The 26484-nt window shown below is 64.4% G+C and overlaps 1 protein-coding gene across 1 annotated transcript; it reads left to right on the top strand.

Annotated features, from left to right (window-relative positions):
• The first annotated feature begins 1919 nt into the window (after positions 1–1919).
• On the top strand, positions 1920–26058 carry AHNAK2 (AHNAK nucleoprotein 2). The gene is made up of 7 exons (XM_069493208.1): positions 1920–2037; positions 9029–9087; positions 9200–9298; positions 9916–10014; positions 10790–10940; positions 11230–11414; positions 11518–26058. Exons 1-7 carry the CDS (start codon positions 1920–1922, stop codon positions 26056–26058), a joined length of 15252 nt encoding a protein of 5083 aa, XP_069349309.1.
• Positions 26059–26484: the final 426 nt, after the last annotated feature.

Below are 26484 nucleotides of genomic sequence, written 5' to 3'. Positions count from 1 at the left end.
CCTTAGGTTTTTACATCAGCCTTTTTTTTTTTTTTTTTTTTTGGAGACAGAGTCTTGCTCTGTCACCCAGGCTGGAGTGCAGTGGCATCATCACAGCTCACTGTAGCCTCCAACTCCTGGGCTCAAGCATCCTCCTGCTTCAGCCTCCTGAGTAGGTGGGACTACAGGTGTGCACCACCACACCTGGCTAATTTTTCTATTTTTGTTGAGACAGGGACTTGCTCTTGCTCAGGCTGGTCTCGAACTCCAGGGCTCAAGCAGTCCTCCTGCCGCAGCCTCCCAGAGTGCTAGGATGACAGGCGTGAGCCGCTGCGCCCGGCTGCATCAGCCTTTTTAGAGAGTGATGGGGGGGAGGCCAGGGGGGTCTAGGTGCAGGTCCTCAGCTTCCAGGACTGGGGTGCCCTGGGGCCTCCCTCACCCTTCTGTCCAGCGGCGCCCCCTATCCTGGGCTGGGGGAGTCTCCTCCCTCCCTGGAGCCCTCTGGCCCGCCTGGGGGCCCCTTCTCTCGCTCCCCCCACCCCCACCCGGCAGCCCTGGCTGCCATGTCTGGTAGGGGCCCCTCACTGCTCCTTTCTGTGCCTTTTGTCCTCGGCTGTCCCCAGAAGGCCCATCTCTCGGCCGTTGTCGCTGACCTCCCAGGGCTGGGTCTGACCCCTCACACCCTGGAGCCCCAGCTGGGCCCCTCAGCCTGCGGCCTGCGCCAGCCTGCCTGTGAGGTGCAGGTGCCCACAGCCGCGGGCTCCAGCCCCCGCGGGCCAGGGCGTGGCCGGTCCGATCCCAGCAGCTCCGCAGGTAGCAGCACCAGGGCCCAGAGCCGAGACGGCCCAGGGCGGGAGTCCAGGGGTACAACAGGGTGAGGTGCCCGGGAGGTGCAGGCCAGGTAGCTAGAGCTCTGGGCAGTGGGTGCCTTGCGAGGACTTGGGGGGTGTTTCTTGGTCACCACTTGTATCCGGATGACTGGAAGGGGTGGGAGGCTTGTTAAAAAATGCTGGTTCCTGGGCCCCCACCACACCCAGCTTACGGGATACCCTGGAGCTCTGGGGGTGGGGGCTGCTGCCGAGTGTGTGGTGGAGGGGCCCTCGGGGGGCACAGGCAGGCGGGCAGCAGCCAGGGCCACCTCTCTCGGGGTCACTGGCCCGGCCCTCGCTTGGGCTCAGTCCTGCCCTTGGGCTGTGCCTCCCCCTCCCTTCTCTGCCCTGGCACCCACAGGGAAACTGAGGCACAGGCCCTGTGCACAGCCTGCCCAGGAAGGCCCTGCCTCACTCTGTCTGTCCACCTGTCTGCCCACACAGCAGGACTAGGCCCCGCCACTGCCAGGCTGGGCCAGGGGCGGTGACTCAGAGCGGTGGTTTCCTCCTCAGTCAGCTGCTCAAGCCGTGGGGGGGGGTGCTCAGGGTGGGGCCCCTAGCTAAGAATGAGGGGGGCTGGTCATTGAGGGGGGCTGGCAGGGCTCCTGGCCACGCCCTCTGGTGGGCGTGTGGGTCCGGGCAGGGCTCCCAGGGAGGCGGGACAGTGGAGACGGGTGGGGCTGGAGGGAGGCAGCCAGTTGGGGACCTTCCCGGCCGGCCAGTCTGCCTGGAGAGCGTCCTCGGTGTCCCCGATAAGCTGCGCTGCCTTCTGGACCTGCCCCTGCACCCCGGCCCCCTTCGCGGGCCAGCCCTGGGGCACCTGCCCACCTCAGCACTCAGCAGGTCTGTGGGGGCTGGGCAGGCGGCCAGCATGGGGCGCTGGAGGGGCACAGTGGGGGGGCCTCTCCTGGACCCTTCGCAGATGTCAGAGGGCAGGGCTGCCAGGTCACGGTGGCTCCAGGGCAGTGTCGGCCAAGTCCCGGGCATGCAGGGTGTGTGGCCCTGGGCAGGTGGGGCAGTGGCTCTAGTTTGGAGGGAGGCTGTGGGGAAGGTTGATGCCAAGGGCTCCGAATGGCGTTTCAGCCCCAGGACCTGCGAGCCTGCAGATTGGGCGTGTGGCCTGGGGAGGGGTCCTCGTCGGTGCACCCCGTCCTGGGGGTGCGCGGGGTTCCTGGGGTGGTTGTGGAAGGTACTCTGAGCAAATCCAGGCTTACTTTCCTTGAGGAGCCCGGGGGGCTCTGGGGGCCTGGGCTGGTGGGCTGCCCAGTCTCGGGGTCACACTGTCCCCGGCGTCCGGGGTGCTGGGCTGTCAGCCCAGAGGAACAGGCATGAGCTGACCCAGCCTGTCTGGGATGGACGTGGGGGCTGCTCCTTTTACCCCCTGAGTCCCTCAGCGCCGTGGGCGGCGGAGCACCCCTGAGCCTCAGCTTCCCAGGTGGAGAAGGCGAGCCGGCCCACCCGCTGTCCCCCGCCCCGTTGACCGGGCCCACCCTCGGGGGCAGGGCTTACTCCTTTCCGGATCTGACCGGCACCCTCCCATCTTTTCCTCATCCCCTCCCTGCACTGGCATTTATTCTGCACCTACTGTGTGCCAGGCTGGGTGCTGGCGAGCAGCGTGTGCTGGGGGCAGGGCCTAGGCAGTGTCCCGAAGCCACGGAGAGTGGCCACGCCCAGTCCCAGAGTGTTTCCAGAGGCAGGAGGGAGGCCGTGCCCAGGCGGGAGCAGCGAGGGCGCGGAGAGGCTTCCAGGCAGGCTGAGCCGTGGACGGCACAGGGAGCCAGGCGGGTTGTTAGGGAGCGGTGAGGCGGGCGCCCTTGTGACTGCAGCTGGCCCGGCTCCCCGCCTTCTGGAGCCCGGGAGGCAGAGGCAGCTGGCTGTGCCCCTTCGTCATCGGGAGGGAGTGGGCAGGCCCTGCACCGCCTGCGGGCGTTGCTCAGGGAAGTCTGAAGGTCTCATGACTCCTCGGGCAGCTCCCGAATGGACGGGGGCTGAGCTTGTGTGTGAGGCTGCGTGTGCCTGTGCACCCGGGTGGGCACCAGGCCGACCCACGGGGCTCCCCCAGCCAGGGCCTCACTGGGCTTGTCCACTGGTGCTCAGAGGGAGAGGCCCCGACGCGTCCACACATGCCCCCACACACGGGCACGCGTGTCCTGTGAGCACACACGTGTGTACTCCCCCCCAGACCTGGAGGGGGCTGTCCTGCCCACCCAGGGTGGCTCTCTCAGGCCACTGGGGATCCGAGAGCCCCACCTAGGCAAGTACAAAACTCCTCTCTGCCATCCTCCATGTCCCCAAGGCCCACAGTGCCCTGGTGACATGCAAACATGTCCACCATACTGGCCCTGCCTGGAGGCTGGAGCTGGGCCCTGGGGGGGTGCAGGTTTGGATGCAAACTTGAGTTTTGTTTAAGCAAAATACCCCTCCTCCCAACCATCCCATGGCCCTACTCTGGGTCCCCCAAAACCCCCCATTTGGCTGGTGGCTGTGGGGGGGAGTCATCCCGGCTGGACGCCCCTCTCTGCGCCCCCTGCCTGTGCCCTTCTCCCCCCACCCCCATCTGCCCCTCCCCCAATCTTTCCTGAGGCCCTGCCTGGTCAGGCCCCGCCCCAGAATATTCCAGTTCCTGGGAATGCCACTTTTCTGGGCTAGGGGCAGGCCTCAGCGACCCCCACCCCCCTGGAGGGCAAGCGGGGTGCAGGCTTGCCCCTGGGGGGGGGGTCTGGGGCAGGACGGCCCAGGCTGCCCAGCCAGGGTGCTGGGGGCCATGTCCACCCCCAGGGTGTTTGGGGAAGCACCAGAGACCTGCAGCCACCCTGCAGGGCCTGGCTCAGGTGTGTCACCTCCACATCCTCTGTAAAGTAGGGCTTGGTGACTGTCAACAACCGGTGTCATTACTCAAGTGACTGTGCTCAGGGCTGGGCTGTGGCAGAGCCTGTCTGGGGGGCGGGAGGAGCCCAGCTGGGGTGGGTGGGAGGGGCCCTGCACTCTGGGGCCTGGAGGGTGGGCTCCCTAGAGAGTTGGGGCCTGGGAGGACGATGCTCTGTGCGGGGGACTCTGGATGGGGACCGTGGGGCCCCTCCTCTCACCCCAGGGGAGTGGCCGAGGCTGGCAGGGCTGCGCCATCCCGCCGTGGTCAGGATGTCCCCCTTCCTGTTCGTGCGTCCCTGGCGCCCCAGCCGTGTGGCCGTGGGTGCGTCGGGCGGGCGTCGCCCTGGGCCTCCGCTGGCTCTTCCCACCACGGTGCAGGGACAGCAGCTCCCGGAGTGGTGGCTGTGAGGTGGGCTGGCCCTGTGTGGGCCGCTGGCAGGACCAGGCACGCGGGGCCGGCACGAACAGGCCGGGCCCTCCCTCCCTCCCCCACGCGGGTTCCCAAGGCAGGGTGTGTCCGCCGCGGCCTTGGCACCCAGGAGACTCCCTGGAGCAGACTTGGGGTGCAGCCTCTCAGGGCCGGGGCAGGTCCCTACCCGACTGTGGGGCCTCCCCCGCCACCCCGCACACCCCCTGCTCACTGGTGGCCACACCCCTGCGTGGTGGGACCCTTCTCGGAGCCTCGCTGGACTCTGGTTTTGCTGTCTGGCTGGGGCTGGGGGCAGCCGAGGAGCCACCTGGGGGCGCTGGGTGGGGAGGGCGGCCCAGAGGAGCCCCGTCCCTGACAACCCAGCCCCACTGCAGGCTGGGGCACAGCTGAGCTAAGGGACCCTTTCCCGTGGCCCCAGCCAGCACAAGGCACCAGGGCTGTGGTCCCGGCCCTCCCCCAGTGGCTGAGCCCCCTTGGGCAAGTGGCTTCCCTCTCCAGCCTCAGTTTTCTCACGTTACCCACCTTGGGGTTGAGGGTGTGGGTCTGGGCAGAATAGGAGGGGACACTGAGGCCCAGAGAGAGCGGGCTCCCCCGCCACCACCCTTGGCTTCCACCAAGGGGAGCAGGCTTAGTGGCGGGTGGCCCTGGCCCGGAATCCTGTCCCTTCCTGGTCCCCTCCCCTCTAAGTCCCCTTCCTGTCCTCCCCAACGCCCGCAGGGTCTGGGAGGCTGGAGCTCCAGGCAGGGTGGGGAGGGCACTGAGGAGCCCCGGCAGGGCCAGGCAGGAGTGCAGGGCTGGCTGCGATTTGGGAGGCCGAGGCCGAGGGAGATGGTGGCCAAGGCCAGTCCCAGGGTGGGGGCTGGGGGTGGGAGCACCAGGAGGCCTGTGGGTGGCGGGGGCGGTGTCTGGGTGGCCCAGGGCGGTGGGACGGACCATGGGGGATGAGGCTGGGCCAGCAGTGGCCCAGGACAGAGCGGTGCAGGGAGACGGGCCCTGCCCTTCCAGCACTAGGTTAGGGGCAGGGGCCTGGGGTCGGGGGGCTGAGGCCTTGCCCAGGGTCCGCTTTACAGACGGCAGAGCTGAGGTTGTGGCTTTCTGAGGGCTCATGGAGGCAGGGCCAGGGTGGGCTGTGGGGATGAGTTCTGACACCTCCTGGCTCCCAGCCGGCCCTGCCTGGCCTGCCCTCCCCTCCCGCGAACACGCCCAGAGCATGTCTAACTGAACACCCACCTGGCACCCATGGCCCAGGCAACTTGACATGTAAAATTAACCATCGCACTCACGCCCAGTACAAACATAAACTCAATGTGTTTTATTATTTTTTTCATTTTTATTTTTTTTGAGACAGAGTCTCACTGTGTTGCCCAGGCTAGAGGTGCCGTGGCGTCAGCCTCACTCACAGCAACCTCAACCTCCTGGGCTGAAGCAATCCTCCTGCCTCAGCCTCCCGAGTAGCTGGGACTACAGGCGCTGCCACCACAGCTGGCTAACATTTCTATTTTTAGTAGAGACAGGGTCTCGCTGTTGCTCAGGCTGGTCTCAAACTCCTGAGCTCAAACGATCCTCCCGTCTCGGCCTCCCAGAGTGCTGAGATTACAGGCGTGAGCCACCGCGCCTGGCCAGAAGCTCCTAATAGACCAATTTCTCAGTCGTGTCCTTTAGAGCCAGTGTTCCTTGTCCTCTGTTTAAGAAGGTACCCCAGAGTAATTTCTATTTACCTTTAGGAAGCGTTATTGTTAAACCTCTAACTTCCGAGCCACAATCCACATGAAATTAGTATTTTCTGTGGCTGAGGCAGGGTCAGGGTGAATATTTTTCCACATGGATATTGTTATTGAAAAGCCCATCCCTGCGCTATGCACCCGAGCCTGTCTCGTTCTGTTCCGCTGGTGTAACCTGCATCTCCCCGAGAGCTGAAGGTGCCGACCGTCTTTTCCTGTAATGCCGTTTGTACATCTGCCCTTGTGAAGTGTCTGCTCAGATCTTTCACTCCTTTTCAACTGCGTTTTTCTGCCCTCTGTTGAGTTGTATGAGTTCTGGATACGAGTGCGTGTCACATGTATGCATTACCTGTTCCTCTTCCTCAGAAAGTCTTTTAAGACCAGTGCTATTAATTACGACATTTCCTTTTATGACTGACACCTTTTGTATGCTGTCTAAGAAATCTCGCTACCCTCCTGGTGGCAAAGAATCTCTCCTAGGACTTTCACCGGTTTAGCTTTCACATCTAGCTCTGTGATTCCTTCTGAGTGCATTTCTATATGCGATAAGAGGTCAGGGTCCAGGTCTCTTTCTTTCCAACTAAATATCCAGTTGTCCTAGCACCATTTGGAGGAACCGGTTCATTTTCTGTTGCTGTAAGTTGGCCGCCTTGCTGAGCATCAATCGGGCGTCTGACGGACGTGCGGGTCTCGCCTGGGCTTTGCATTTGTTCCCAGGGGCCGGTGTGTCTCTACCACACTGTCTTGATTCCACTGGGGGTCAGAGGGAAGACTTAGCATGATTTAAATTATTTTAAATTTATCGAGACATTTTCATGAGCTAGCACACAGCCTGCCTTCGTGAGTGCCCGGCGCGCGCCCAGAGCAGCGTGCACGAGGAGGTCCCGCAAGCGTCCCCGTGTTCCCTGTCCGCCCTCGTCCACTTCGAGGGGCTGCCGTCACCAGGGCGCTGCGAAATCTCCTCTTGCAACTGCAGTGTGTCTGTCTGTCCCTTCAGTGTTGCCGGTTTTCACGTCCGTGTTTTTAAAAACAGATCTAGGTTTTATTTTGATGAATTGTCTTCTGTCCCTGTGAAGCATGCTGAGGAGTCTGGCATGGTAGTTTTCTTTCCTTTCACTTTTAAGGTATCAAGTCTTCATACTTACAGTCCATTTCCTCTGTCCCTGTCGGACGGGTGACGTGCCAACCCCCTACCCAGGCGGAAGGAGGCACCTCTCACGCGCGAGCGTGACCCCAACCACCGCGCTGCGCGCTACAAAGCATCGGGAGTCCCTTTCCTGTAGATAACATACGGTTGGGACTTGCTTTATTAAAAATCTAATCTGACAATCTCTGTCTTTCTTCTTCCTCCTGAGACGGGTCTCGCTCTGTCGCTGGGGCTGGAGCGCAGCGGCGTCACCGCAGCTCACTGCGGCCCCAGCTCCCCGCGTGCCAGCATTTCGGGCGTGAGCCGCCGCGCCCAGCCAGTCTCTGCCTGTTCGTTGGAGTTTCGAGTCCACTTGTAGTTAATGTAATCGTCAATGTGGTTGGGTTTAAATCCTCCCGTTTGCTCATTTATCCAACCTGTTCTTTGTTCCTACTTATGTCTTTATCTGGTTTGGGATTAATTAATACATATACAATACATAAACACTCAATAATATTTATAACATAGATAAGTGGCATATATTTTATTTATAACATATGTTTTAGGGTGAGGTGGCACATGCCTGGAGCCCCAGAGACTCATAAGGCTGAGGCAGGAGGATCCCTTGAGCCCAGGGGTCTGAGGCCAGCCTGGGCAAGATAGTGAGACCCCCATCTTAAACAAAAAGTTTAAAAAAATGTTTTAGGATTCCATTTTAGTTCCACTGTTGGCTTATTACCTACACATCTTTTTACTTTTAAATGGCTGCTTTATAGTACGTGTTATGCGGTTTGAACTCATTGCCATGCAGCTTCCAACAGCGTGACACCCCCTTCAGTCTAACGTGGGAGCCCGGCCACCATCATTTCTAGTCCTGTCCCTAACCCGTCCCTCATGCTACGTTGTCACATGCTCTACTTCTACTTTCGTTAAATTCTACAATGTTTTATTTTTGCTTTATGCAGTTAATTACTTTTCCTTTAGTTTCATCGAGACATGATTTATAAATCACAAAGCCCACCCATTGTAAATGTACAATGCAGTTATTTTTAGTAACTTTATGGAGCTGTATCACTGTCACCACACTCTGGTTCTAGAACATTTCCATCACCCACCAAATTCTCCTGCCCTGTTTATGGTCAATGCCCGAGCCTGCTCCCAGCCCCAGGCAATACTGGCTTCGTTCTGGTAAAAGAGAGAAACATCGTCCCATACACAGTCATTCCCGCTGTCCTCGGGGCACGGCTGCCAGGCCCTCGCTCGGATCCCACAGTCCACCGATGCTCAGGTCCCTGGTGGAAAATGGCACCGTATTTGCGTATAACCTGCGCACATCCTCCCGTACGGTGCAGGCAGTCTCTGGGCACTGATACTACCTCATACGATGTACATGCTGTGTAAATAGCTGTTACGCGTACGGTTTAAGGTATAATGACAAGACAAAAAGTCTGTCTACGTTCAGCACAGACGCAGTTTTTCCCGATATTTCCGATATTCCCGATCTGTGGCTGGCTGAGTCCACAGCAGCAGAGCCTGCGGGTGCGGAGGGTGGGCTGCGTGTCCTCCCATCCCCCCTGCCACTGTCCTCTGCACATGTGAATCCCACCCGTGCACGCCACAGCCCTGCAGTGTGCCGTCAGACGGCTGCCTCCGTGAGGGCTCACAGACGGCGGCCTGTGTCCTAAACCCGACCTGCTCTTCACTGGCAAAGCGCCTTTTGTGGAAACACGCTTGCGCCCCTTCGTTTACTGTAGCAAAGCTGGAGTCTCATCACCCAGGCTGTGGCTATTGTTTGTGTTAGTTCAGTACATTTCTGCAACGACATCTGTCCCAAGTCGCTGCTCTCTGTCCTGAAGTCACAGCCTCCCCAGCCCAGTGGCTGTGGCTCGTCTGCACCCTGCATTTGCTCCCAGGCCCAGCGTCCAGGACAGGACCCCACAGCCCATGGGCACACTCCCTCCTGGGCCCCTGCCCCGAGGTCCCCCATCTGGTCCTGCCACCTGCACGTGTCCGCTGACAGCCGCTCTCTCTACAGTGTCTGGCCGACAGCTGCAGCCCGAGGAGCCAGACGCAGACACGGAAGACGACCATTCTGTAAGTGAGGCCCAGGGAGGACGTGTGTCCGCCTCGTGCCCCGCCCCGCCCTTTCCCGGGCCCTGGGAGAGCCTGAGGGCCCGGAAGTGACTTGGTTTTTCCCTCCTGCCAGGTGACCGCAGGGCCTGTGGATGAGATCCTGCGGCCACGGCCTCAGGGGTCCTCACCTGTTTACGAATGTGCAGCCGAGGGCGCTGACCTTGGGCCCCAGGTAAGCCTGCCAGGCAGAGCCCGCAGGCCGGGGAGGCCAGGCGTGGGGTCCTGGGCAGCCCGTCTCCTCCCGCATCACCTGCAGGGGCAGCTCCCAGGTGCGTCTGCGCAGCCACGCCGCCCAGCCCGCCCGACGTCCCGCTGACTCCTCCGTGTCCCCGGGCCTCGCTCCCTGGCCCTGGCCAGGACACAGGGAGAGGGAGAGCCCGCAGCTCTCATGCGCACACGTGTGTGCTGACGGACAGCGGACCCCCGGCTCCCGCGTGGGGCTATTTCGGGGGCACGGGACGTGTGCACACACACACCTGCGTGACACGCACACTGTCTCTGGGGGCAGACACAGGGCCCGTGGCTGCCTCTGGAAAGGAGGGCTTTTCTTTCTTAGCTCCCTGCATACAAAGTTCCAGTTGCGGTGGGGGTTACCGTGAGAGCCGCGGGCCTGGCCGGGCCCTGCGCGGAAGTGGGAGGGCCGCGAGCTGCCTCTCCCTGGCGGAAGGCTCCGGAGGGACGCAGACCCTCCCCACACAGCTGCACCTCGGAGGGTCCGGGCCCCTCTGAACTGAGGTCCCCCGCCCTGGGCGTGTGCCGGGGCCTAACGACCCACACCTGTGACTGCAGGACGCCCCGAGCCGGCAAGCGTCCGCAGGGAGACGGAGATCCTGGTGGAGGTGGGACTCAGGGGACTCGCGGACAGTGTTCAGGATGAGTCGTGCAGAGGTGGGTACGGCAGGAGCTGAGGGCCGGCGAGGTGTGCCCTGCGCCGGGCTCCCCCACCCGAGCAGGAAGGGGAGGAGCATGGAGGCTGGCGTGTGCCCTTGTGCCCTGGGGAGGGCGCTCTTGTCCCCTCGTCGGGCCTGGGGAGGGGCGGGGGCCCCAGACCTTGCCCTCCACGCCTGTGATGAGGAGCCGGAGTCCTGGCCAGGTGGACCCAGGGTTTCTCATGTGCACGAGGGAGACACCGTGTCTGCTGGCACACGCCATGGCGTGAGGGGCCAGGCAGCACCGGGCCACGTGGCCAGGGCAGGTGCTACACTGGGCGGCACCTGCTGAGGAGGGCGGGCCGCCACCAAAGCAGCCTGTCTCCCCTTGGTGGCCCCAGCTGTCCAACAGCTCTGCTGGACACCGCGGCCCCGTCTGTCTGAGGCCTGGCCGGCAGCTCCCGGTGTCCCGTGTTCTCCTTGGCGCCTGTGTACCCCCCTGGCTGGGGCGCCAGGGGCCCTGCGGGCAGTCGCTGCTCCAAGCACTTGTGGAGATAGAGGCGCGGGGGCTGGGTGGGGTCAGCCGGCCCCCACGTCCTGGCAGGGTGGGGGTGGGGAGAGGAGACAGCGCCCACCTGAGGCTGCCTGTGCCCGGTGCCCAACCCCCGCTCTGTGTTGCCCGGGGTGCTGGGCGGGAAGGGGGGTCCCTGTGCTCCGGAGACACAGGCTGCCGCGGTGATGCCGTGGTGGGACAGGCGCAGGCTCACCACGGCCCTGGTGTGCTTCTGCCCCAGTCCGTGCAGGAGGCCACAGAGGTGACGCTGAAGACAGAGGTGGAGGCAGGAGCCAGCGGCTACAGTGTCACGGGCGGCGGGGACCGGGGTATCTTTGTCAAACAGGTGCTGAAGGACTCCTCGGCCGCCAAGCTCTTCAGCTTGCGAGAAGGTGCGTGGCCAGTCCGTCCCTGCGGCCCCCGCCGTCCCGACCAGCACGGGAGGCACTGGGGGGGCCATACCTGGAGCTTCGAATGCCCACTTCACCTCCCTGCCCAACTGCCTCCAGGCTGGGGACCCCCCCTGCACACTGGTGGGACGGGGTGACGCCCCCACCTGCCCAGGTGCTCGGCGGGGGGAGCTGCGGCCGAGAGGTGGCAGCCCCTTTGCAGTCACGCCCGGGGCCTCCTCCCCAGCGAGAGCAGAGGGGCACTGAGGCCGGCTGCTCTTCCTCCGTCCAGGGGACCAGCTGCTCAGCGCCACCGTGTTCTTTGACAACATTAAATATGAAGACGCTCTCAAAATCCTTCAGTATTCAGAGCCGTACAAAGTTCAGTTCAAAATCAAACGGAAACTCGCCGCCCGCGAGGATGAGGAGCGGGGAATCAGCGGCGCCCAGCGCGGCCCCGAGGGCGAGGAGAAGCAGGTGAGTCGCCCTGCCAGCAGGCCGCGCCCCAGCCCGCCCCGTCTCTGAGCCAGGGGCCGAGGCCACCTGCCCTGGCACCAAGTCCCCTCTCCCTGTGTTTCAGGACGAGGCCGTCGCCGACGAGAGCAAAGAGACCCCCACGAAGACACTGGAAGGAGACGGGGACCGAGAGAGACTCATCGCCAAGCCCAGGGTGGGGAGAGGCAGGCGGGCCCAGAGGGACAGGTTCTCCTGGCCCAAATTCCAAACAATCACGGGAAAGCGGCTGCCGGGACCCCGGAGGTCACACAGCTCTTCGGAGGCCCACGACCGCGGGGACGTGCCTGACGTGTCCCCCACGAGCAAAGACACGGAAGGCCAGCTCATGGCCGAGCGCCAGGAGCAGGAGGCAGCGCCAGGCAGCCAGCGCAGGGGCAGGTTCCTGAACCTCAGGCTCAGGACGGGCACGGGGCAGGGCCCCTCTGCGGCAGGACACCCAGGCCCGGGGCCCGGGGCTGGCAGCCGGGAGGGCACGGGGGCCGCCTCGTACGCCGGGAGGGAGGAGGGGGCAGCACAGGTGCCAGCGGCTCAGAGCACGCAGCCGGCCACAGAGGCCCTGGCAGCAACCGGGGGACAGGCAGGTCCCCCAGCCAGACTCCAGAGGACCCAGGAGGGGACAGCCCAGGGGGAGGCTCCGCCACAGACGAAACCCGGGATGGGGCAGGACAGGGAAGGACAGGGGGTGCGGGGCCTGGAGATAGGGGTGGCCAGACTGTCCCTGCAGGACGGGACGGATGGAGTCAGCACCCACATCGGCCCACCAGAAATCCGGGTCCGAATACAAGACTTAAAGACACCCAAATTTACATTTTCCAAAGAAAAAGTTCTGGAGAAAGAAAGAGGCGCTCCTGCCCCAGAGCTGGGGAAAGGCCAGGCCGTGTCCCGTGCAGACGGCCCTGGCCCCGAGACTGACACGGCGGGAGGAGCAGAGGGCCTGGCAGCCACGGAGCCCATCGCAACAGTGCCAGGCCACGTGGGGGCAGCAGGACCCAGGGGGACCGGCATGCAGGCCACAGACGGGGCGCAGGAGGAAGGAACGGACAAGGAGGGAAGGGAAGACAAAGCAAAAGCGCACAAGTTCAAAATGCTGTCCTTTGGATGGTCACCGAGTAAAGAGCCAAAGGCAGTGAGGACAAAGGACACACACGACAAGGCCCAGGGCCAGGACGCAGGCGTCACGGGGGACACTACAGGGGACAGAGGCAAACTCAGGGAGGGAAAGGAGGAAGACGTACATTCTGTTTCACTGGACAAAAAAACAATAAAAATTACAGAAAGAACAGAAGAAAAAGAAACAATAAAAGAAGAAATAACCTTGGGCGAAAAAGAAGTGGCCGCCAAAGACAGCAAGTTCAAGATGCCCAAGTTCAAGATGCCGTCCTTCGGGGTGTCGGCCCCTGGCAAGTCCATCGAGGCATCGCTGGAGGTGTCCGCGCCCAAGGTGGAGGCCGATGTGTCCCTGCCCTCGGTCCAGGGCGACCTCAAGACCAGTGACCTGAGCATTCAGCTCCCCAGCGCCGACCTGGAGGTCCAGGCTGGCCAGGTGGGCGTCAAGCTCCCGGAGGGCCAGGTGCCCGAGGCAGACCTGGCGGCACAGGCGTCTGGAGCCGGCCTCAAGGGCCACCTGCCCAAGGTGCAGATGCCCAGCTTCAAGATGCCCAAGGTGGACATCAAGGGCCCCCAGGTGGACATCAAGGGCCCCAAGATGGACCTCAAGGGCCCCAAGGGGCAGGTGACCGCCCCTGACGTGGACGTGTCTGTGTCCGTGCCCGGAGCAGAGGTGGACATCCAGGCACCCGGTGCCAAGCTGGAGCCCGTGCGGCTGGAGGGGGACCTGTCCCTGGGCGACAAGGAGGTGGCCGCCAAAGACAGCAAGTTCAAGATGCCCAAGTTCAAGATGCCGTCCTTCGGGGTATCGGCCCCCGGCAAGTCCATCGAGGCCTCGCTAGAGGTGTCCGCGCCCAAGGTGGAGGCCGACGTGTCCCTGCCCTCCGTCCAGGGCGACCTCAAGACCAGTGACATGAGCATTCAGCTCCCCAGCGCCGACCTGGAGGTCCAGGCTGGCCAGGTGGGTGTCAAGCTCCCGGAGGGCCAGGTGCCCGAGGCAGACCTGGCGGCACAGGCGTCTGGAGCCGGCCTCAAGGGCCACCTGCCCAAGGTGCAGATGCCCAGCTTCAAGATGCCCAAGCTGGACATCAAGGGCCCCCAGGTGGACATCAAAGGCCCCAAGGTGGACGTCAAGGGGCCCAAGGAGCAGGTGACCGCCCCTGACGTGGACGTGTCTGTGTCCGTGCCCGGAGCGGAGGTGGACGTCCAGGCGCCCGGAGCCAAGCTGGAGCCCGTGCGGCTGGAGGGGGACCTGTCCCTGGGCGACAAGGAGGTGGCTGCCAAAGACAGCAAGTTCAAGATGCCAAAGTTCAAGATGCCGTCCTTCGGGGTGTCGGCCCCCGGCAAGCCCATCGAGGCCTCGCTGGAGGTGTCCTCGCCCAAGGTGGAGGCCGACGTGTCCCTGCCCTCCGTCCAGGGCGACCTCAAGACCAGTGACTTGAGCATTCAGCTCCCCAGCGCCGACCTGGAGGTCCAGGCTGGCCAGGTGGGCGACAAGCTCCCGGAGGGCCAGGTGCCCGAGGCAGACCTGGCGGCACAGGCGTCTGGAGCCGGCCTCAAGGGCCACCTGCCCAAGGTGCAGATGCCCAGCTTCAAGATGCCCAAGGTGGACATCAAGGGCCCCCAGGTGGACATCAAAGGCCCCAAGGTGGACCTCAAGGGCCCCAAGCTGGACCTGAAAGGCCCCAAGGGGCAGGTGACCGCCCCTGATGTGGATATGTCTGTGTCCGTGCCTGGAGCGGAGGTGGACATCCAGGCGCCTGCTGTCACGCTGGAGCCCATGCGGCTGGAGGGGGACCTTTCCCTCGGTGACAAGGACGTGGCCACCAAAGACAGCAAGTTCAAGATGCCCAAGTTCAAGATGCCGTCCTTCGGGGTGTCGGCCCCCAGCAAGCCCATCGAGGCCTCGCTGGAGGTGTCCGCGCCCAAGGTGGAGGCCGACGTGTCCCTGCCCTCCGTCCAGGGCGACCTCAAGACCAGTGACATGAGCATTCAGCTCCCCAGCGCCGACCTGGAGGTCCAGGCTGGCCAGGTGGGTGTCAAGCTCCCGGAGGGCCAGGTGCCCGAGGCAGACCTGGCGGCACAGGCGTCTGGAGCCGGCCTCAAGGGCCACCTGCCCAAGGTGCAGATGCCCAGCTTCAAGATGCCCAAGGTGGACATCAAGGGCCCCCAGGTGGACGTCAAGGGCCTCAAGGTGGACCGAAAAGGCCCCAAGGGGCAGGTGACCGCCCCTGACGTGGACGTGTCTGTGTCCGTGCCCGGAGCGCAGGTGGACATCCAGGCGCCCGGTGCCAAGGTGGAGCCCGTGCGGCTGGAGGGGGACCTGTCCCTGGGCGACAAGGAGGTGGCCGCCAAAGACAGCAAATTCAAGATGCCCAAGTTCAAGATGCCGTCCTTCGGGGTCTCGGCCCCTGGCAAGTCCATCGAGGCCTCGCTGGAGATGTCCGCGCCCAAGGTGGAGGCCGACGTGTCCCTGCCCTCGGTCCAGGGCGACCTCAAGACCAGTGACCTGAGCATTCCGCTCCCCAGTGCCGACCTGGAGGTCCCGGCTGGCCAGGTGGGTGTCAAGCTCCCGGAGGGCCAGGTGCCCGAGGCAGACCTTGCGGCACAGGCGTCTGGAGCCGGCCTCAAGGGCCACCTGCCCAAGGTGCAGATGCCGAGCTTCAAGATGCCCAAGGTGGACATCAAGGGCCCCCAGGTGGACATCAAGGGCCCCAAGCTGGACCTCAAGGGCCCCAAGCTGGACCTGAAAGGCCCCAAGGGGCAGGTGACGGCCCCTGATGTGGATATGTCTGTGTCCGTGCCTGGAGCGGAGGTGGACATCCAGGCGCCTGGAGTCACGCTGGAGTCCGTGCGGCTGGAGGGGGACCTTTCCCTCGGTGACAGGGACGTGGCCGTCAAAGACAGCAAGTTCAAGATGCCTAAGTTCAAGATGCCGTCCTTCGGGGTGTCGGCCCCCGGCAAGCCCATCGAGGCCTCGCTGGAGGTGTCCGCGCCCAAGGTGGAGGCCGACATGTCCGTGCCCTCCGTCGAGTGCGACCTCAAGACCAGTGACCTGAGCATTCAGCTCCCCAGTGCCGACCTGGAGGTCCAGGCTGGCCAGGTGGGTGTCAAGCTCCCGGAGGGCCAGGTGCCCGAGGCAGACCTGGTGGCACAGGCGTCTGGAGCCGGCCTCAAGGGCCACCTGCCCAAGGTGCAGATGCCCAGCTTCAAGATGCCCAAGGTGGACATCAAGGGCCCCCAGGTGGACATCAAGGGCCCCCAGATGGACCTCAAGGGCCCCAAGGGGCAGGTGACCGCCCCTGACGTGGACATGTCTGTGTCTCTGTCTGGCACGGAGGTGGACGTCCAGGCGCCTGGAGCCAAGCTGGAACCCGTGCGGCTGGAGGGGGACCTGTCCCTGGGTGACAAGGACGTGGCCGCCAAAGACAGCAAGTTCAAGATGCCCAAGTTCAAAATGCCGTCCTTTGGGGTGTCGGCCCCCGGCAAGCCCATCGAGGCCTCGCTGGAGGTGTCCGCGCCCAAGGTGGAGGCCGACGTGTCCCTGCCCTCCGTCCAGGGCGACCTGAAGACCAGTGACCTGAGCATTCAGCTCCCCAGCGCCGACCTGGAGGTTCAGGCTGGCCAGGTGGATGTCAAGCTCCCGGAGGGCCAGGTGCCCGAGACAGACCTGGCGGCACAGGCGTCTGGAGCCGGCCTCAAGGGCCACCTGCCCAAGGTGCAGATGCCCAGCTTCAAGATGCCCAAGGTGGACATCAAGGGCCCCCAGGTGGACATCAAGGGCCCCAAGGTGGATCTCAAGGGCCCCAAGCTGGACCTGAAAGGCCCCAAGGGGCAGGTGACCGCCCCTGACGTGGACGTGTCTGTGTCCGTGCCCGGAGCGGAGTGGGACGTCCAGGCGCCCGATGCCAAGCTGGAGCCCATGCGGCTGGAGGGGGACCTGTCCCTGGGCGACAAGGAGGTGGCCGCCAAAGACAGCAAGTTCAAGATGCCCAAGTTCAAGATGCCGTCCTTCGGGGTCTCGGCCCCTGGCAAGTCCATCGAGGCCTCGCTGGAGGTGTCCGCACCCAAGGTGGAGGCCGACGTGCCCCTGCCCTCGGTCCAGGGTGACCTCAAGACCAGTGACATGAGCATTCAGCTCCCCAGCGCCGACCTGGAGGTCCAGGCTGGCCAGGTGGGTGTCAAGCTCCCGGAGGGCCAGGTGCCCGAGGCAGACCTGGCGGCACAGGCATCTGGAGCCGGCCTCAAGGGCCACCTGCCCAAGGTGCACATGCCCAGCTTCAAGATGCCCAAGGTGGACATCAAGGGCCCCCAGGTGGACATCAAGGGCCCCCAGATGGACCTCAAGGGCCCCAAGGGGCAGGTGACCGCCCCTGACGTGGACGTGTCTGTGTCTCTGTCTGGCACGGAGGTGGACGTCCAGGCGCCCGGAGCCAAGCTGGAACCCGTGCGGCTGGAGGGGGACCTGTCCCTGGGCGAGAAAGACGTGGCCGCCAAAGACAGCAAGTTCAAGATGCCCAAGTTCAAGATGCCGTCCTTCGGGGTGTCGGCCCCCGGCAAGCCCATTGAGGCCTCGCTGGAGGTGTCCGCGCCCAAGGTGGAGGCCGACGTGTCCCTGCCCTCCGTCCAGGGCGACCTCAAGACCAGTGACCTGAGCATTCGGCTCCCCAGCGGCGATCTTGAGGTCCAGGATTTCCAGGTTGCTGTCAAGCTCCCGGAGGGCCAGGTGCCCGAGGCAGACCTGGCGGCACAGGCGTCTGGAGCCGGCCTCAAGGGCCACCTGCCCAAGGTGCAGATGCCCAGCTTCAAGATGCCCAAGGTGGACGTCAAGGGCCCCCAGGTGGACGTCAAGGCCCCCAAGCTGGACCTGAAAGGCCCCAAGGGGCAGGTGACCGCCCCTGACGTGGACGTGTCTGTGTCTGTTCCTGGAGCGGAGGTGGACGTCCAGGCGCCTGGTGCCAAGCTGGAGCCCGTGCGGCTGGAGGGGGACCTGTCCCTGGGCGAGAAGGACGTGGCCACCAAAGACAGCAAGTTCAAGATGCCCAAGTTCAAGATGCCGTCCTTCGGGGTGTCGGCCCCTGGCAAGTCCATCGAGGCCTCGCTGGAGGTGTCCGCGCCCAAGGTGGAGGCCGACGTGTCCCTGCCCTCCGTCCAGGGCGACCTCAAGACCAGTGACATGAGCATTCAGCTCCCCAGTGCCGACCTGGAGGTCCAGGCTGGCCAGGTGGGCGTCAAGCTCCCGGAGGGCCAGGTGCCCGAGGCAGACCTGGCGGCACAGGCGTCTGGAGCCGGCCTCAAGGGCCACCTGCCCAAGGTGCAGATGCCCAGCTTCAAGATGCCCAAGGTGGACGTCAAGGCCCCCAAGCTGGACCTGAAAGGCCCCAAGGGGCAGGTGACCGCCCCTGACGTGGACGTGTCTGTGTCTGTTCCTGGAGCGGAGGTGGACGTCCAGGCGCCTGGTGCCAAGCTGGAGCCCGTGCGGCTGGAGGGGGACCTGTCCCTGGGCGAGAAGGACATGGCCACCAAAGACAGCAAGTTCAAGATGCCCAAGTTCAAGATGCCGTCCTTCGGGGTATCGGCCCCTGGCAAGCCCATCGAGGCCTCGCTGGAGGTGTCCGCGCCCAAGGTGGAGGCCGACGTGTCCCTGCCCTCCGTCCAGGGCGACCTCAAGACCAGTGACCTGAGCATTCAGCTCCCCAGCGCCGACCTGGAGGTCCCGGCTGGCCAGGTGGGCGTCAAGCTCCCGGAGGGCCAGGTGCCCGAGGCAGACCTGGCGGCACAGGCGTCTGGAGCCGGCCTCAAGGGCCACCTGCCCAAGGTGCAGATGCCCAGCTTCAAGATGCCCAAGGTGGACGTCAAGGGCCCCAAGGTGGACGTCAAGGCCCCCAAGCTGGACCTGAAAGGCCCCAAGGGGCAGGTGACCGCCCCTGAGGTGGACGTGTCTGTGTCTGTTCCTGGAGCGGAGGTGGACGTCCAGGCGCCTGGTGCCAAGCTGGAGCCCGTGGGGCTGGAGGGGGACCTGTCCCTGGACGAGAAGGACGTGGCCACCAAAGACAGCAAGTTCAAGATGCCCAAGTTCAAGATGCCGTCCTTCGGGGTATCGGCCCCTGGCAAGTCCATCGAGGCCTCGCTGGAGGTGTCCGCGCCCAAGGTGGAGGCCGACGTGTCCCTGCCCTCCGTCCAGGGCGACCTCAAGACCAGTGACCTGAGCATTCAGCTCCCCAGCGCCGACCTGGAGGTCCAGGCTGGCCAGGTGGGCGTCAAGCTCCCGGAGGGCCAGGTGCCCGAGGCAGACCTGGCGGCACAGGCGTCTGGAGCCGGCCTCAAGGGCCACCTGCCCAAGGTGCAGATGCCCAGCTTCAAGATGCCCAAGGTGGACATCAAGGGCCCCCAGGTGGACATCAAGGGCCCCAAGATGGACCTCAAGGGCCCCAAGGGGCAGGTGACCGCCCCTGACGTGGACGTGTCTGTGTCTCTGTCTGGCACGGAGGTGGACGTCCAGGCGCCCGGAGCCAAGCTGGAACCCGTGCGGCTGGAGGGGGACCTGTCCCTGGGCGAGAAGGACGTGGCCGCCAAAGACAGCAAGTTCAAGATGCCCAAGTTCAAGATGCCGTCCTTCGGGGTGTCGGCCCCTGGCAAGCCCATCGAGGCCTCGCTGGAGGTGTCCGCGCCCAAGGTGGAGGCCGACGTGTCCCTGCCCTCCGTCCAGGGCGACCTCAAGACCAGTGACCTGAGCATTCGGCTCCCCAGCGGCGATCTTGAGGTCCAGGATTTCCAGGTTGCTGTCAAGCTCCCAGAGGGCCAGGTGCCCGAGGCAGACCTGGCGACACAGGCGTCTGGAGCCGGCCTCAAGGGCCACCTGCCCAAGGTGCAGATGCCCAGCTTCAAGATGCCCAAGGTGGACGTCAAGGGCCCCAAGGTGGACGTCAAGGCCCCCAAGCTGGACCTGAAAGGCCCCAAGGGGCAGGTGACTGCCCCTGAGGTGGACGTGTCTGTGTCTGTTCCTGGAGCGGAGGTGGACGTCCAGGCGCCTGGTACCAAGCTGGAGCCCGTGGGGCTGGAGGGGGACCTGTCCCTGGGCGAGAAGGACGTGGCCGCCAAAGACAGCAAATTCAAGATGCCCAAGTTAAAGATGCCGTCCTTCGGGGTATCGGCCCCTGGCAAGTCCATCGAGGCCTCGCTGGAGGTGTCCGCGCCCAAGGTGGAGGCCGACGTGTCCCTGCCCTCCGTCCAGGGCGACCTCAATACCAGTGACATGAGCATTCAGCTCCCCAGTGCCGACCTGGAGGTCCAGGCTGGCCAGGTGGGCGTCAAGCTCCCGGAGGGCCAGGTGCCCGAGGGAGACCTGGCGGCACAGGCGTCTGGAGCCGGCCTCAAGGGCCACCTGCCCAAGGTGCAGATGCCCAGCTTCAAGATGCCCAAGGTGGACATCAAGGGCCCCCAGGTGGACATCAAGGGCCCCAAGCTGGACCTGAAAGGCCCCAAGGGGCAGGTGACCGCCCCTGATGTGGATATGTCTGTGTCCGTGCCCGGCGCGGAGGTGGACATCCAGGCGCCTGGAGTCACGCTGGAGTCCGTGCGGCTGGAGTGGGACCTTTCCCTCGGTGACAGGGACGTGGCCGCCAAAGACAGCAAGTTCAAGATGCCCAAGTTCAAGATGCCGTCCTTCGGGGTGTCTGCCCCTGGCAAGTCCATCGAGGCCTCGCTGGAGGTGTCCGCACCCAAGGTGGAGGCCGACGTGTCCCTGCCCTCCGTCCAGGGTGACCTCAAGACCAGTGACTTGAGCATTCAGCTCCCCAGTGCCGACCTGGAGGTCCAGGCTGGCCAGGTGGGCGTCAAGCTCCCGGAGGGCCAGGTGCCCGAGGCAGACCTGGCGGCACAGGCGTCTGGAGCCGGCCTCAAGGGCCACCTGCCCAAGGTGCAGATGCCCAGCTTCAAGATGCCCAAGGTGGACATCAAGGGCCCCCAGGTGGACGTCAAGGGCCCCAAGGTGGACGTCAAGGGCCCCAAGCTGGACCTGAAAGGCCCCAAGGGGCAGGTGACCGCCCCTGATGTGGATATGTCTGTGTCCGTGCCCGGAGCGGAGGTGGACATCCAGGCGCCTGGAGTCACGCTGGAGCCCGTGCGGCTGGAGGGGGACCTTTCCCTCGGTGACAGGGACGTGGCCGCCAAAGACAACAAGTTCAAGATGCCTAAGTTCAAGATGCCGTCCTTCGGGGTGTCGGCCCCCGGCAAGCCCATCGAGGCCTCGCTGGAGGTGTCCGCGCCCAAGGTGGAGGCCGACATGTCCGTGCCCTCCGTCGAGGGCGACCTCAAGACCAGTGACCTGAGCATTCAGCTCCCCAGCGCCGACCTGGAGGTCCAGGCTGGCCAGGTGGGCGTCAAGCTCCCGGAGGGCCAGGTGCCCGAGGCAGACCTGGCGGCACAGGCGTCTGGAGCCGGCCTCAAGGGCCACCTGCCCAAGGTGCAGATGCCCAGCTTCAAGATGCCCAAAGTGGACATCAAGGGCCCCCAGGTGGACATGAAAGGCCCCAAGATGGACCTCAAGGGCCCCAAGGGGCAGGTGACCGCCCCTGATGTGGATATGTCTGTGTCCGTGCCCGGAGCGGAGGTTGACGTCCAGGCGCCTGGTGCCAAGCTGGAGCCCATGCGGCTGGAGGGGGACCTGTCCCTGGGTTACAAGGAGGTGGCCGCCAAAGACAGCAAGTTCAAGATGCCCAAGTTCAAGATGCCGTCCTTCGGGGTGTCGGCCCCCGGCAAGTCCATCGAGGCCTCGCTGGAGGTGTCCGCGCCCAAGGTCGAGGCCAATGTGTCCCTGCCCTCGGTCCAGGGTGACCTCAAGACCAGTGACTTGAGCATTCAGCTCCCCAGTGCCGACCTGGAGGTCCAGGCTGGCCAGGTGGGCGTCAAGCTCCCGGAGGGCCAGGTGCCTGAGGCAGACCTGGCGGCACAGGCGTCTGGAGCCGGCCTCAAGGGCCACCTGCCCAAGGTGCAGATGCCCAGCTTCAAGATGCCCAAGGTGGACATTAGGGGCCCCCAGGTGGACATCAAGGGCCCCAAGCTGGACCTGAAAGGCCCCAAGGGGCAGGTGACCGCCCCTGATGTGGATATGTCTATGTCCGTGCCCGGCGCGGAGGTGGACATCCAGGCGCCTGGTGTCACGCTGGAGCCCGTGCGGCTGGAGGGGGACCTTTCTCTCGGTGACAAGGACGTGGCCACCAAAGACAGCAAGTTCAAGATGCCCAAGTTCAAGATGCCGTCCTTCGGGGTGTCGGCCCCCGGCAAGTCCATCGAGGCCTCGCTGGAGGTGTCTGCGCCCAAGGTGGAGGCCGATGTGTCCCTGCCCTCGGTCCCGGGTGACCTCAAGACCAGTGACCTGAGCATTCAGCTCCCCAGCGCCGACCTGGAGGTCCAGGCTGGCCAGGTGGGTGTCAAGCTCCCGGAGGGCCAGGTGCCCGAGGCAGACCTGGCGGCACAGGCGTCTGGAGCCGGCCTCAAGGGCCACCTGCCCAAGGTGCAGATGCCCAGCTTCAAGATGCCCAAAGTGGACATCAAGGGCCCCCAGGTGGACATCAAGGGCCCCCAGGTGGACATCAAAGGCCCCAAGGGGCAGGTGACCGCCCCTGATGTGGATATGTCTGTGTCCGTGCCCGGAGCGGAGGTGGACATCCAGGCGCCTGGTGTCACGCTGGAGCCCGTGCGGCTGGAGGGGGACCTTTCCCTCGGTGACAAGGAGGTGGCCACCAAAGACAGCAAGTTCAAGATGCCCAAGTTCAAGATGCCGTCCTTCGGGGTGTCGGCCCCCGGCAAGTCCATCGAGGCCTCGCTGGAGGTGTCTGCGCCCAAGGTGGAGGCCGATGTGTCCCTGCCCTCGGTCCCGGGTGACCTCAAGACCAGTGACCTGAGCATTCAGCTCCCCAGCGCCGACCTGGAGGTCCAGGCTGGCCAGGTGGGTGTCAAGCTCCCGGAGGGCCAGGTGCCCGAGGCAGACCTGGCGGCACAGGCGTCTGGAGCCGGCCTCAAGGGCCACCTGCCCAAGGTGCAGATGCCCAGCTTCAAGATGCCCAAAGTGGACATCAAGGGCCCCCAGGTGGACATCAAGGGCCCCCAGGTGGACATCAAAGGCCCCAAGGGGCAGGTGACCGCCCCTGATGTGGATATGTCTGTGTCCGTGCCCGGAGCGGAGGTGGACATCCAGGCGCCTGGTGTCACGCTGGAGCCCGTGCGGCTGGAGGGGGACCTTTCCCTCGGTGACAAGGAGGTGGCCACCAAAGACAGCAAGTTCAAGATGCCCAAGTTCAAGATGCCGTCCTTCGGGGTGTCGGCCCCCGGCAAGCCCATCGAGGCCTCGCTGGAGTTGTCCGCGCCCAAGGTGGAGGCCGACGTGTCCCTGCCCTCCGTCGAGGGCGACCTCAAGACCAGTGACCTGAGCATTCAGCTCCCCAGCGCCGACCTGGAGGTTCAGGCTGGCCAGGTGGGCGTCAAGCTCCCGGAGGGCCAGGTGCCCGAGGCAGACCTGGCGGCACAGGCGTCTGGAGCCGGCCTCAAGGGCCACCTGCCCAAGGTGCAGATGCCCAGCTTCAAGATGCCCAAGGTGGACGTCAAGGGCCCCCAGGTGGACATCAAGGGCCCCCAGGTGGACCTCAAGGGCCCCAAGGGGCAGGTGACCGCCCCTGACCTGGACGTGTCTGTGTCTGTGTCTGGCATGGAGGTGGACATCCAGGCGCCTGGTGCCAAGCTGGAGCCCGTGCGGCTGGAAGGGGACCTGTCCCTGGGCGACAAGGACGTGGCCGCCAAAGACAGCACGTTGAAGGGGTCCAGGCTGTCGTTCCCGGACGGCAGTGTGGTGGTTTCTGGGTGTTCATCCTATGAAGCTTCCGTGGTTACTTCTGATGGAGCAAGCCTCGTTTCCTCACCGGACAGTGCTTCCCTTATAAGTAAAATGGACTCAGGTGTTTCATTGGAGTATCATCTTCCTGATCCCAATATTGACCGTGACTTTAGTGGTTATGTTGGAAAAGATACAGGGATAATCAAAGTTAGGAAATCCCATTTCAAAGTTTCCAGTTTGTTTTCTTCTGCTGGCAAAACTCCCAAAGACTCCGTGGGTGTCGGTGACCAGTCGGCGGGACGTGTGCCCAGCGCTGCCTTGGTGGCCGCGGCAGAGACGCGGAGCCCCGGGGTGCCGGGACCAGCTCAGGCTTCGGGGGACCCCCTGGCGCCGGGCCCCACGTTCTCGCTGGCCGGGTTTCCTTCTTCCCGGCTTGACCTCTCCGCTGCCCTCGGCGAGTCCTGCGTGGGCACTGCCAGTGCGGCCGTCACGCTCACGAAGTACCAGGTGACTGTGCCCAGGGCCGCGTTGTCCCCTCTGCCTTCCCTGGAGCCTTCCGCTGGGTCCGAGGCCGACGTTCGCCCTGACAGCACAGAAGGCTCCTGCGACCGGCAGCCGCGTGACGGGCTTCCAGTGTCCCCCGCTGATAGTGGCGCTGGCCTGGAGCATCCCGTGATTCCTGCTTCTCACAGTCATGTGACTTTTCCTAAGTTCCATAAACCAAAGTTTGGGTTTTCTGTCCCAAAGGCAGCGGTTCCTGGGGGAGCCGCACCTGCGGCCGAGTGTGCCCGGGTCCCGTCTCCTCCCAGCCCTGCAACGGAAGAGCCCCTGCAGCCGTCCCACGGGAAAGCAGAGGCTGCCGCGCCCGCCGTGGAAAGTCCAGCGGAGGAGGCCGCCGCGGGGGGCACGGCCGTGGACTCCCAGGAGCGCTGGTTTAAGATGCCCACGCTCCGCATGCCCCGCTTCGGGCGCTCCTCCCGGGACAGGGGCGGGGCCGGGAAGCAGGAAGGGGCTGCAGCTGGAGCCAGGGAGCTCCCGGGTCCTGCCCCAAGCGCGGGGGGCAGCACGTCCCTGCGGCCCCCAGAAGCAGAAGCAGCTGTGACAGCTTCTGAGAGCAAACTGTCCGCAGGTGTCCTCGGGCAGGATCCTGACGGCACAGGCTCGCAGCTGCTCCTGCCCAGCGCAGGGAGGCCCGAGGCCGATCCTTCCCCTTCCAAGGCCAGGGTCCCGCCAGCCGAAGGCTCCCTCGGGCTTGTGACGGCTGGCCCGGGACTCTCAGAGAGCCGGGCTCCTCCAGGAGAAGCAGGCGGGACTCCTGTTCCCACGCCAGGAGAGCCAGACCTTGCCAGGGTGGAGGAGAAGACAGGGAAACGGTCTTCCCAGCCGGAAGGGCCTCTTAAACTGAAAGCTTCAAGCACCGACGTGCCAGCCCAGATTTCCGTAGTTAACACGAATCAGCTCTGGGAAGACTCTGTGCTGACCGTCAGATTCCCCAAGTTCAAGGTGCCGCGGTTCTCCTTCCCCGCCCCCAGCGCGGAGGCCGATGTGTTCATCCCCACCGTGAGGGAGGTGCAGTGTCCGGAGCCCGGCGCCAGCGGGGCCCTCGGTGGGGAGAGCCCGGGGCCGTGGGAAGCCAGCATCCTGAAGTCAGGCGCTGGGGGCGCCGGGGAGCAGCCTGCGGGCCTCGACCTCTCCTTGGCGGCTCCCCCAATTTCTAAGGTCAGAGTGCACATCCAGGGTGCTCAGGCTGAGAGTCAAGAGGTCACCATACACAGCAGGGTGACGCCAGAGGTCGCAGACCTCGCGAAGCCCCGGGCTTTCTCCACTCAGATCGTGCGGGAGTCAGAGATCCCTGTGTCGAAGATTCAAACTCCTGCTTACGGGTTTGCCTTGCTAAAGGTGAAAATCCCGGAGCCCCGAATGCAAGCTGCGGCGCACACAGTGACACGAGAGGCCCTGGAAGAGGCTGCCACACAGGCCTCCCCGGGAGCAGACCCCGTCCCGGGAGAGCTGCAGCCCGACACCGGGGAGCCATTCGAGATCATCTCCCCCAGCGCCAGCGCTCCGGGACCACAGACACTCGCGCTGGAAGTCCCTTCTGGCCACCAGTTCGCAGACAGCTGTTTGGATGAGGAGCCAGCAGAGATCCTGGAGTTCCCCCCTGACGACGGCCGAGACGCAGCCACGCCGCTGGCTGACGGAGACGAGGCTCCAAAAGAGAGACCAGAAAGTAAAAAACCGGGTCTGCTCTGGTCTTGGCTTCCAAACATTGGCTTTTCTTCTGTGGACGAGACAAGTGCCGACTCCAAAGAGGACGTCCCGAGCCCCGCCCCCGTGCAGACGCAGCCCGAGGTGCGGCCAGACACGGAGCTGCCCAAAAAGCAGGAGAGGGCAGGCTGGTTCCGGTTCCCCAAGTTAGGGTTCTCGTCTTCCCCTGCCAAGAAAGGCAAAGGCACTGAGGAGGAGGCAGAGCCGGCAGAGCAAAAACTCCACGAAGAAACAGTCACCTTTTTTGACGCCCGAGAGAGCTTCTCCCCCGACGAGCAGGACGAGCAGGAGCTGGTGGCGGCGGCAGCAGGAACGGAGCCCACCCTGCCGGAGCAGGACGACTCGACTGGCCACGCCTCTGTGCCCAGACCACGACCGCGGGAAGGCCACGAGGTGTGACCTGTCGGCACGGAGACATGGACAGACCGAGTCAGAGAGCAGAGGCCGCGCGGCGTGCGGACCCCCCGTCCCTGCATGGCCCTCCTGACTCAGAACCAAAGATGTGCCCGGCCCCCCCGAGGTCCGGGGAGCAAAGAACACGGCCTGACGTCCCCAGGCCAGGACCCCCCCGGCACAATGGCGCTCTCGGTGACGACGGGGACGTCTGGGGTCTCCGCTAGACAAGCTTCAAGAGGCCTGTCCGTACCGCCGTGAAAACGTGGCTGCTTCTCCGAGGGAAACGCTGCGTGCGGTGTGGAGGCAGCTTCTGGCCACGTCTGTCCTGCTGCGGCTGCTTCCTGGCAATGTGCTTTCCCATTTCAGGCGGGGTGCGGGGCGCCCGGAATCCCTGCTTCCTGCTCCTGCGCTTCCTCCTCCAACCGTCTC

Source organism: Eulemur rufifrons, chromosome 2 (assembly GCF_041146395.1).
Source record: "Eulemur rufifrons isolate Redbay chromosome 2, OSU_ERuf_1, whole genome shotgun sequence".
NCBI lineage: Eukaryota > Metazoa > Chordata > Mammalia > Primates > Lemuridae > Eulemur > Eulemur rufifrons.
Note: the sequence above shows the minus strand (reverse complement) of the source record. Positions and strands in the feature narration are given on the sequence as shown.

Excerpts from the sequence above, each read along its gene's own strand:
- AHNAK2 (XM_069493208.1), top strand. The coding sequence starts at position 1,920 with ATGGCGTTTCAGCCCCAGGACCTGCGAGCCTGCAGATTGGGCGTGTGG. Across the intron at positions 9,088-9,199 it reads ACACGGAAGACGACCATTCT|GTGACCGCAGGGCCTGTGGA; the intron begins GTAAGTGAGGCC and ends CCCTCCTGCCAG. Across the intron at positions 10,941-11,229 it reads GCTCTTCAGCTTGCGAGAAG|GGGACCAGCTGCTCAGCGCC; the intron begins GTGCGTGGCCAG and ends TCCTCCGTCCAG.